The 12,779-nt window shown below is 43.4% G+C and overlaps 1 protein-coding gene across 1 annotated transcript in view; it reads right to left on the bottom strand.

Moving 5' to 3' along the window:
• Positions 1-4,643, bottom strand: part of LOC106591568 (ADAMTS-like protein 3) — a 142,794-nt gene extending 138,151 nt beyond the window's left edge. Inside the window, exons 1-2 of the mRNA XM_045689441.2 lie at positions 4,501-4,643; positions 3,780-3,990 (exon numbers count right to left, since the gene is read on the bottom strand). Coding sequence (XP_045545397.2) covers positions 3,780-3,990; positions 4,501-4,532 — 243 coding nt within the window. The 5' untranslated portion in view covers positions 4,533-4,643. The remainder of the gene's footprint in view (positions 1-3,779; positions 3,991-4,500) is intronic.
• Positions 4,644-12,779: the final 8,136 nt, after the last annotated feature.

The raw sequence follows: 12,779 nt of genomic DNA, 5'->3' as shown, positions 1-12,779 counted from the left end.
CCAGACCATCAGACTGTTGAACAGCTTCTATCACCAGACCATCAGACTGTTGAACAGCTTCTATCACCATCAGACTGTTGAACAGCTTCTATTACCAGACCATCAGACTGTTTAAAAGCTTCCATTACCAGACCATCAGACTGTTGAACAGCTGCTATTACCATCAGACTGTTGAACAGCTTCTATTACCAGACCATCAGACTGTTGAACAGCTTCTATCACCATCAGACTGTTGAACAGCTTCTATTACCAGACCATCAGACTGTTGAACAGCTTCCATTACCAGACAATCAGACTGTTGAACAGCTTCTATCACCATCAGACTGTTGAACAGCTTCTATTACCAGACCATCAGGCTGTTGAACAGCTTCTATTACCAGACCATCAGGCTGTTGAACAGATTCTATTACCATCAGACTGTTGAACAGCTTCTATCACCATCAGACTGTTGAACAGCTTCTATCACCAGACCATCAGACTGTGTAACAGCTTCTATTGCCATCAGACTGTTCAACAGCTTCTATCACCAGACCATCAGGCTGTTGAACAGATTCTATTACCATCAGACTGTTGAACAGCTTCTATTTCCATCAGACTGTAGAACAGCTTCTATTACCAGACCATCAGACTGTTGAACAGCTTCTATTACCATCAGACTGTTGAACAGCTTCTATTACCAGACCATCAGACCATTGAACAGCTTCTATTGCCAGACCATCAGACTGTTGAACAGCTTCTATTACCAGTCATCAGACTGTTGAACAGCTTCAATTACCAGACCATCAGACTATTGAACAGCTTCTATTACCAGACAATCAGACTGTTGAACAGCTTCTATCACCAGACCATCAGACTGTTGAACAGCTTCTATCACCAGACCATCAGACTGTTGAACAGCTTCTATTACCAGACCATCAGACTGTTGAACAGCTTCTATTATCATCAGACTATTTAACAGCTTCTATTACCATCAGACTGTTGAACAGCTTTTATTACCAGACCATCAGACTGTTGAACAGCTTCTATTACCTTCAGACTGTTGAACAGCTTCTATTACCAGACAATCAGACTGTTGAACAGCTTCTATTATCATCAGACTGTTGAACAGCTTCTATTACCAGACCATCAGACTGTTGAACAGCTTCTATTACCATCAGACTGTTGAACAGCTTCTATTACCAGACCATCAGACTGTTGAACAGCTTCTATCATCAGACCATCAGACTGTTGAACAGCTTCTATCGCCAGACCATCAGACTGTTGAACAGCTTCTATCACCAGACCATCAGACTGTTGAACAGCTTCTATTACCATCAGACTGTTGAAAAGCTTCTATCGCCAGACCATCAGACTGTTGAACAGCTTCTATCACCAGACCATCAGACTGTTGAACAGCTTCTATTACCAGACCGTTGATCAGCTTCTATTACCATCAGACTGTTGAACAGCTTATGTCACCACACCAACAGACTGTTGAAAAACGTATATTACCAGACCATCAGGCTGTTGAACAGCTTCTATTACCAGACCCACAGACTATCAGACTTTTGAACAGCTTTTATTACCATCAGACTGTTGAACAGCTTATATTACCAGACCATCAGGCTGTTGAACAGCTTCTATTACCAGACCACCAGACTGTTGAACAGCTTTTATTACCATCAGACTGTTGAACAGCTTATATTACCAGACCATCAGACTGTTGAACAGCGTCTATCATCAGACTATTGAACAGCTTCTATTACCATCAGACTGTTGAACAGCTTCTATTACTAGACCATCAGACTGTTGAACAGCTTCTATCACCAGACCATCAGACTGTTGAACAGATTCTATTACCAGACCATCAGGCTGTTGAACAGCTTCTATCACCAGACCATCAGACTGTTGAACAGCTTATGTCACCACACCAAAAGACTGTTGAAAAGCTTATGTCACCACACCAACAGACTGTTGAAAAGCTTCTATTACCAGACCATCAGGCTGTTGAACAGCTTCTATTACCATCAGACTGTTGAACAGCTTCTATTACCAGACCATCAGGCTGTTGAACAGCTTCTATTACCAGACCATCAGGCTGTTGAACAGCTTCTATTACCAGACCATCAGACTGTTGAACAGCTTCTATTACCAGACCATCAGACTGTTGAACAGCTTCTATTACCATCAGACTGTTGAACAGCTTCTATTACCATCAGACTGTTGAACAGCTTCTATTACCAGACCATCAGGCTGTTGAAGAGCTTCTATTTCCAGACCAACAGACTGTTGAACAGCGTCTATTACCAGACCAACAGACTGTTGAACAGCTTCTATCACCAGACCATCAGACTGTTGAACAGCTTCTATTACCAGACCATCAGACTGTTGATCAGCTTCTATTACCATCAGACTGTTGAACAGCTTATGTCACCACACCAAAAGACTGTTGAAAAGCTTATGTCACCACACCAACAGACTGTTGAAAAGCTTCTATTACCAGACCATCAGGCTGTTGAACAGCTTCTATTGCCATCAGACTGTTGAACAGATTATATTACCAGACCATCAGACCATCAGACTTTTGAACAGCTTTTATTACCATCAGACTGTTGAACAGCTTCTATTACCAGACCATCAGGCTGTTGAACAGCTTCTATTACCAGACCACCAGACAATCAGACTGTTGAACAGCTTTTATTACCAGACCATCAGGCTGTTGAACAGCTTCTATCATCAGACCACCAAACAATCAGACTGTTGAACAGCTTTTATTACCAGACCATCAGGCTGTTGAACAGCTTCTATAACCAGACCATCAGACTAACTGACTGTTGAACAGCTTCTATTACCAGACCATCAGACTGTTGAACCGCTTCTATTACCATCAGACTGTTGAACAGCTTCTATCACCATCAGACTGTTGAACAGCTTCTATTACCAGACCATCAGACTGTTGAACAGCTTCTATCACCAGACCATCAGACTGTTGAACAGCTTCTATTACCAGACCATCAGAATTTTGAACAGCTTCTATTACCAGACCAACAGACTGTTGAACAGCGTCTATTACCAGACCAACAGACTGTTGAACAGCTTCTATCACCAGACCATCAGACTGTTGAACAGCTTCTATTACCAGACCATCAGACTGTTGAACAGCTTCTATCACCAGACCATCAGACTGTTGAACAGCTTCTATTACCAGAACATCAGACTGTTCAACAGCTTCTATTACCAGACCATCAGACTGTTGAACAGCTTCTATTACCAGACCATCAGACTGTTGCACAGCTTCTATTACCAGACCATCAGATCATTAGATACACACACACACACACACACACTCAGACACACACTGCCAACACTGCTGTCGCATGCTATAGAGACATTGAAACACTGGTAAATACTGTAAATATTGTATCATATTATTTCTAATACTGTACACTGAATTTTAGCTACACTGCATCTTTATTTCTATACTGGATGTTTGACAGAGATTACTCTAGAATATCTACTGCTATACACATACATATAGTTCTTAGCTGATCCTGTGTAAATGATCCTGGTTTACATACCTATAGATTGCATTTCATTACTGCTGCAGTGCTATTTGGGTAATCAGATTCGTCCCGCCGTTCTTTATTATTATTTATTTTTTAAACATTTTAATTGTTAGACATTTTACTACATTGTTAGAAGCTGGTAACATAAGCATTTCGCTGCACCCACTATAATACCTGCTAAACTGTGTACGCGATCAATAAACGTTGATTAGATGTTTTCACTTGGTAGCTCACCTGAGACCACTCCATGGCAACCCACTGTGGGCAGGTGAAGCTGTTGCAGCTCTGCTGCGTGATTGGCCGAGGGGAGTGTGTGCATTTCCACTCCTCCACCTGAGTGATCTGTCCGTGGGCGTCGTCCTCAACACACACCACGCTGCGCTCCTGCAGCCCGCCGCTCTCCCCACACGACACTGAACACTCTGTCCATGGACCCTGCTCCCACCTGGGGAGAAACAGCAATAAGATGCGTATAACTCTTTATGATGCTTTATACAGTGACATAGCATAGGAGTAGCTAACACAGAGCTATAACATGGTTGTGACTATCTGTGACACTTAATTCAGTGACATAGCATAGGCATAACACAGAACACGGGACATACGGAATAGAATGAGATGTATTTGTAACCACACAAAGATGTAGGAAGAATATATATGCTCAGAAGATGTTTGACAAGTCCTCTCTTCTTACTGACAGTAATAATAATGTCACTGTACTACAGTAGTACAGGCTCTGTGGTAGACTAGTGTCCTGTCCATGGGGTGTACTACAGTAGTACAGGCTCTGTGATAGACTAGTGTCCTGTCCAGGGTACTACAGTAGTACAGGCTCTGTGATAGACTAGTGTCCTGTCCAGGGTACTACAGTAGTACAGGCTCTGTGATAGACTAGTGTCCTGTCCAGGGTACTACAGTAGTACAGGCCCTGTGATAGACTATGATGGTCACTCACCGTGGCAGAGGCTGAAAGTGGTCATAAGGCATCACCTCTATGAAGCCATCACTAGAGAAGAGAAAGAGGAAGACGCCAGGTCACCATGACCATTCAGAGGAACCATGTTTCCTATACAGCCTTCACATGCACATCCACGACTGGAAACAGAATAAGGTGTGTCCCAAATGGCTCCCAATTCTACATGGTGCACTGCTTTTGACCAGGGCCCAGAGGGCAACCATTGTGATCGGTACATGTACATGCCTCTCAGGACAGAGGTCCATGTTGCACTCCTTGAGTTTGGGCGTGGGTTTGGTGTTCTCAGGGTAGCTGTTACAGTGGTGCTCTGGTAACACCTGACTGGACCTGATGTCTGTGCACTCTGCTGAGTTCAGCTGGTAACCTGGCAATAGACAGAAACCATCAAGGTCAGCAATGAATAGGATAGAAAGTAAACATTGGACTTACATTTATTGTCTAACATTTGGTGGGCAATGGGTTCATTTTGGGCCCTTCAAATGTTTGTCTCAATGTCTGTTTTGGGAAGAAACATGAAAGGAAACTAAAACACAGACACGTTGGGTCATTCACAATCGGCTGCATTGCCTCATAATACAGCAACCAAAATGTAAACAAAATATAAATTCAATGTATGAAATGGAAAACATTGGATAAACGTTTGGTTAATGCTGGGCTAACGTTTTGCTCAATCATATCTCAAGCCTCATCAACATCTCTCCAGCTTTGACACATATAAGAGCTGATCTGGGTTCAGTCATAAAGCTTTAGCTGGCAACAAGAACAATCTCTATAAGGGCTGATCTGGGTTCAGTCATAAACTTTAACTAATAGCTGGCTTCAACAGTCTCTATAAGAGCTGATCCCGGTTCAGTCAAAGCTATTGCTGGCAACAAGAACAATCTCTATAAGAACTATCTGGGTTCAATCATAAACTTTAAATAATAGTTGAAACCAACAGTCTCAATAAGAGCTGATCTGGGGTCAGTCTCACCTCCTCCACAGGTGACAGAGCAGGGGAAGAAGTCAGTCTCTCGCCACTGGTACCTGATTGGTTGATAGAACAGGAACTGGACCATCGTGTCCCTGGGAGCAGCATATTTAACCTGGAGAGAACACTGTTAGACACAGACGCACACTCACACAATCACGTGCACGCACTCACACATTGATATCTAAAGATGTCTAGAGATCTAGACATGTTTAGAAAGATTATTGAGATTTAAGACTCAAACTCAGTCACTGGCCTTAGAACTCAGTGTATAAATTCGTAAAACTCAATGTCTGAACAGACTCTGGTGCCAACTAGAACCAACCAAATCCTCATTTTCATACAGAACATTCATCAGAAGAACGTCTCGCAATCAAGTATTTGGACCACACTCACTTCTAGTATCCCTTTATTCAAATGAATTATTTCAACATTAATAATCACATTGAATAAACAAGGATTTGGTAACATCAGATGAAAGTAAAAGTTATTTTCTAAACTAAACATTTGTGATGTGGGTAATGTGTAGTTCATTTACGTCGCCGACGCTGTAGGCGCTGGTCCAAATCCTATATTATGTCATTACGTCATTGGTTCCATGTGAAGGACAGCGGAACCCTTTTACCTTTATAGTGCACTCATTTTAAAAGTTGTGGACTAAAAAGGGAAAAGGGCGCCATTTAGCAGGCAGCCTAGGCCTACATACTAGTGTCTGCTATGGAATGCACACAGGGCCTGATTTTCAGACTATGATGATCATGATGAAGATAACGCTAACGATGATGATGATGATGATTAGGAGAGCCATGACACGCAGTGTTTTATTGCCACAGAAATGGGAGTCGTGTCATGTTTGTGCAATGCTTTGATAACCTCAATGACATGGGAGAGAGCTTTGGTAGTGTCCCAAATGGAACCCTATTCCCTACAGTGCACTACTTCAAAGTGCACTACGTCAACGGTAGTGCACTACAAAGGGAATAGGGTGTGATTTGGGATGCAAGCTTACTTTGTGGGTGTAATCAGCATACTTCACTAACATGCAATGTGTATGTATTGGCAAGGGCTTTCTCTACAAAATTGTCATCAATCTGTTCAGTATTCTGACATGAGTGGATGTAAAATAATGGTCATTTACAAAAACAATATTGATATGGTTACTCAGATTACAACATCTAAGAACACAAAAAAGACTGTCAGAATCATGAGAGAAATTGAGAAATGACTCTTGGATGATGTAGGTAGGCGTTTCCCTCATGAATGATGTAGGTAGACATTTCCATTATAACTACTGATACAGAATCAGATATGTTTGATCCCCTTTATGTTAAGATCATTACTTGAGATGAGCTAATCTGATCCTAGATAGGTAGGTAGGATTAACATTTGCCTCCAGGCCACTGACTCAGCGCCTCTTCCTTGTGTCACCTTGATGATGTAATCGGCTCCCAGAGGTCCTTGTGTCCTGAGCGTCTGTCTGTCTGTCCCTTTCTGGTAGTCCACGGTGGTGTTGCCGATGAGGTAGGAACCAGGAGAGACCAGACTGTGCTCCTCTTTACGACCCTGCAGAGACTGGGTCTCGATTACTGCAGGAGAGAGAGAGAGCGAGAATGAGAGGGGGAGAGAGAGATTGAGGGAGAGAAAGGGGGAGAGAGACAGAAGAAAGAATGAGAGAGGGGGAGAGATTGAGGGAGAGAGAGACAGAGACAGACAGAGAGAGAAAGAGACACACAAAGACATAATGAGGTAAATCTGGATGTATAAAGTTCATCAGCAGTACTCCTCACACCAAGAACAGTTGATAACGGTGTTGATATAGATCACTCAGACTGGTTTTAACCACTATGTGTGTGTGTGTGTGTGTGTGTGTGTGTGTGTGTGTGTGTGTGTGTGTGTGTGTGTGTGTGTGTGTGTGTGTGTGTGTGTGTGTGTGTGTGGAACGGACCAGTGCCCATATTCATAAAGCGTATCGGAGTAGGAGTGCTGGGATTAGTTTCTCCTTTTAGATCACAATGCATAAGATTTATATGGGCAACGGGGACCTGATCCTAGATCAGCACTCCTACTCTTAGACGCTTTATGAATATGGACCCAATACACCAAGGCTAAGATAAAGGTCACGATGCTAACAGTTTAATATTAAAAAGATTTAACAATAGAGACTTCATCATCTCCAATGACAGTCATTGATGTGTGACTCTTTGAATGTCTATTGGCCAAACGACTGAGTGGGTGTGAGAAAATAAACAGTGAATTTGATAGAGTAATTTCTGGTAGAGACATAATCATATTCATCTGTCCCACGGCACAGCATCGGCCGTTCTTCTTGTCATCCCCCCCTCTCTTTATTTGTCTTTCTCTAACATATGTGTTTCTCACAAAATCTTTTATGAGGGGGAAGATTCAAACGTCTTCCAAAAAATGTTTTACATTAGAGATGAATGGAATCACTAACATTTCAACAAACTCTCAATTCACGTTCAACAAATGTTTCTGGAAAGGCCCAGGCGTGTTTAATGTATTTTCAACATCAATTATACAGTACATCACAAATGAGAATTTGGAGTTTGTGAACTTGAAGCTGGGTTCCAGAGGCTTTACATTTCTCAAATCAGCTTTTACTCTGCTCTCCTTTACCGAGTTTTACTCGGCTCTCCTTTACCGGGTTTTACTCGGCTCTCCTTTACCGGGTTTTACTCGGCTCTCCTTTACCGGGTTTTACTCGGCTCTCCTTTACCGGGTTTTACTCGGCTCTCCTTTACCGGGTTTTACTCGGCTCTCCTTTACCGGGTTTTACTCTGCTCTCCTTTACCGGGTTTTACTCTGCTCTCCTTTACCGGGTTTTACTCGGCTCTCCTTTACCGGGTTTTACTCTGCTCTCCTTTACCGGGTTTTACTCTGCTCTCCTTTACCGGGTTTTACTCGGCTCTCCTTTACCGGGTTTTACTCGGCTCTCCTTTACCGGGTTTTACTCGGCTCTCCTTTACTGGGTTTTACTCGGCTCTCCTTTTCTGCTTTTTTATGTCACTGTTCTTTTCCTTCTCCACGTCGGCCTCGCTAGTCTCCTGATAGTTGATAAATGATCTGTTAAAGTATTTCGAAGGTCACTCCAAACCCTTGTTTTGAAACATCTGACAAAACACACATCCACTTAAACATGTGGACTTGTATGGGTGTATTATGATGTTGGCCACCAACGAGGCAGCTGGAGTTAGCCATGTCTCCTGTGGAATCAGAGACGCACACACACACACACACACACACACACACATAGGAAATACATCTCATAAATCTGAAATGCATGAGCTCCCAACACAAGCCAACAGAGAGGAGAGAACTCTGTCTCCATCTTTCTCACTCTCTCCCTCTATCAGCACTGCTTTTTAGAACCTTATTGGAACATTCTGGAATCTCTGAACATTCTTGAATGACGTGTGTGAGTGTGTGTGTGTGTTTTTCTTCGCACATGTGTGTGCATGTCTGCGTCTCTCCCTGCAAGTGTGTGTTTGAGTTTCTACTTGCCTGTGTGTGTGTGTGTGTGTGTGTGTGTGTGTGTGTGTGTGTGTGTGTGTGTGTGTGTGTGTGTGTGTGTGTGTGTGTGTGTGTGTGTGTGTGTGTGTGTGTGTGTGTGTGCACATATCAGAGTGGCTCATAGGTTGAACACATCTATATTTCAGCTGAGCGTTGTCAGTGTGGTATGTGATTCTCACAGTGCTGGGCAGAGTTAGACATAACGTGATGACTTCCTCTATAAATCACTAGCACTGATCAGCTGCCAGAAGAACATTTGTTAGCCCAGATGTTTAGCGAGAAAGAGAGACCAAGAGAAAGTGCGTGTGGTTGTTTGTGTGTGTGTGTGTGTGTGTGTGTGTGTGTGTGTGTGTGTGTGTGTGTGTGTGTGTGTGTGTGTGTGTGTGTGTGTGTGTGTGTGTGTGTGTGTGTGTGTGTGTGTGTGTGTGTGTGTGTGTGTTGTGTGTGTTTGTGTGCAGGTTGGACAGGCCCCTTGAACAGTGAAGTACTCACCTATGACATCAGGTCCCTTGGAGCTGACTCTCAAACTCCTGCTTCCCAAGGGGACTTCCAGCACTGTCTTCACAGCTGTAGGACAAAGGAGATTTTATTTAGACTACTCAACAAATACCAAAATGTCTCCACAATACCCCAAATGTTCTCACAATACACCACAATGTCAGCACAATACATCAAATGTCCCAAAATACACCAAATTCCAGTTTGTTTCCACATTAAACCAAAATGTACCCACAATACACCAAAATATACTCACAATGCACCAAATTCCTGAATACATACAATTGCCACACTATACTTAAAATGTCAGCACAATACACAGAAATGTCTCCACAATACAAGCAATGTCATCACATAAAATGTCCCCAGAATACATAAAAGACACTCTTAGAATACAATACACTAAATGTCCTAAAAGAATAAACGCTTAGTTAATCTGGAAATAGATACGGCAGATACAGACGTAATTAACAGATGGTCTCTAAACACGACACATCTGTCATTTCTGAGAGTGTAACAATTGTCCACTAAGCTGTTGGGTAGATAGCACTCTCATGCCTGAGTTCTTGTTGCAGGTGTGGGAATAATGTGATAACTTCAAAGAGACATCCCACACATAGCTTTTCCTCGTATCACTTTTCTTATTAAAGCTGACGTGTCTTCCTCTTCGTCAGAGCTTTTGCTGAAGGCCAAGAGGCTGACACATAAGCTTTAATAAAGTGAGAAAATTAAAAACCTTGTAAGTGATAGGAGCAAGAGCAGTCTGCAGGTTTCTTTTCCTTTTAGGGTAAACAAATGAATTAATCTTTACCTCTTCTTATTATCCAGCTGGCGTGACTGTTTCCTCCCTGTTTCAGTTGATTTGAACAACGAACTCCTTTTGGCTTCAGATCTCACCATGAACATGAACATCAGTAAATAAAGTTGGGCCGGTCCTAAATTGTACCCTATTCCCAATATTGCGCACTACCTTTGACAGGGCCCCCATAGGGCTCTGTCATGTAGGGAATAAGGTGCCCTTTTGGGACACAGCAGCGTGTAGGAGTTCTACTTCATTTGGCAGATCATACTGACCTTCAGTGTCTTATCAACGAAGGGGGTTGGTGAGGCCAAAGGAAAGTGTGTTGAAACAAGTCAAACTGTTGAAACACCTCCAGAAACCACTTAAGCATACAGTTAATGTAAAACAAAAATATGACAACAAATTTTATGAGGTGAAATAGAACTGTGTCGAAACTATTTTGTTTCAAAGTGGAATGAAATAATGTATCTGTGATGTATCTTGAGAATTCACAGTGTTGAAAAACCTGGAGTAACCGTTGGACGGTAAAAGCATTGTCAGAATTTGAGTCCCAAGTGACAGCCTAGGGGCCCTGGTCAAAAGTAGTGTACTATACAGGAATGGGGTGCGATTTGGGACATAGGCTAAGACTGTGATAAGGAATGTTCTTCCAAGGAGCAACATGGAAACTGAGTTTACAAACCAGAGAGGAAAAATGATAACCCATATTTCTCCCTCTGCAGTCTGCAATGTGCCAATTCTAAATGTGTTAATGTGAAAACAGAAGAACAACAGCGACATGTACAGTAGAATATGTGTCCAATATAGCATGACCTCCCATAGCAGGCAAATATAAGGTTAGGCAAGAAGGGTGTGTGTGTGTGTGTGTGTGTGTGTGTGTGTAGAGATAAACCAGGTAATAACATCATATCTTCTGTAGAAACCCCTTGTGACAGTCACATCAACACCCCCCACCCCTCCAAACAGGTGATAACATCTGACATCTACTGTAGAAACACCTTGTGACAGTCACATCAACACCCCCCCCCTCCAACCAGGTGATAACATCTGATATCTACTGTAGAAACACCTTGTGACAGTCACGTTAACACCCCCCCCTCCCCCCTCCAACCAGGTGATAACATCTCATATCTACTGTAGAAACACCTTGTGACAGTCACGTTAACACCCCCCCCTCCCCCCTCCAACCAGGTGATAACATCTGATATCTACTGTAGAAACACCTTGTGACAGTCACGTTAACACCCCCCCCTCCCCCCTCCAACCAGGTGATAACATCTCATATCTACTGTAGAAACACCTTGTGACAGTCACGTTAACACCCCCCCCTCCCCCCTCCAACCAGGTGATAACATCTGATATCCACTGTAGAAACACCTTGTGATAGTCACGTTAACACCCCCCCTCCAACCAGGTGATAACATCTGATATCTACTGTAGAAACACCTTGTGACAGTCACGTTAACAACCCCCCCCCCCCCTCCAACCAGGTGATAACATCTGATATCTACTGTAGAAACAGCTTGTGACAGTCACGTCAACACCCCCCCCCCCTCCCTCCAACCAGGTGATAACATCTGATATCCACTGTAGAAACACCTTGTGACAGTCACGTTAACACCCCCCCCCCCTCCAACCAGGTGATAACATCTGATATCTACTGTAGAAACACCTTGTGACAGTCACGTTAACACCCCCCCCCCCCCCCTCCAACCAGGTGATAACATCTGATATCTACTGTAGAAACAGCTTGTGACAGTCACGTTAACACCCCCCCCCCCCTCCAACCAGGTGATAACATCTGATATCCACTGTAGAAACACCTTGTGACAGTCACGTTAACACCCCCCCCCCCCCTCCAACCAGGTGATAACATCTCATATCTACTGTAGAAACACCTTGTGACAGTCACGTTAACACCCCCCCCCCCCCCCCCTCCAACCAGGTGATAACATCTGATATCTACTGTAGAAACAGCTTGTGACAGTCACGTCAACACCACCCCCCCTCCCTCCAACCAGGTGATAACATCTGATATCCACTGTAGAAACACCTTGTGACAGTCACGTTAACACCCCCCCCCCCCCCTCCAACCAGGTGATAACATCTGATATCTACTGTAGAAACACCTTGTGACAGTCACGTTAACACCCCCCCCTCCAACCAGGTAATAACATCTGATATCTACTGTAGAAACACCTTGTGACAGTGATGTTAACAACCCCCCCCCCCCCCCAACCAGGTAATAACATCTGATATGTACTGTAGAAACACCTTGTGACAGTCACGTTAACAACCCCGACCCCCCCAACCAGGTAATAACATCTGGTATCTACTGAAAAAACACCTTGTGACAGTCACGTTAACACCCCCCCTCCAACCAGGTGATAACATCTGATATCTACTGTAGAAACACCTTGTGACAGTCACGTCAACACCCCCCCCCCCCTCCAACCA

The sequence above is a fragment of the Salmo salar genome, chromosome 11 (genome assembly GCF_965601325.2).
Source record: "Salmo salar chromosome 11, fSalSal1, whole genome shotgun sequence".
NCBI lineage: Eukaryota > Metazoa > Chordata > Actinopteri > Salmoniformes > Salmonidae > Salmo > Salmo salar.
Note: the sequence above shows the minus strand (reverse complement) of the source record. Positions and strands in the feature narration are given on the sequence as shown.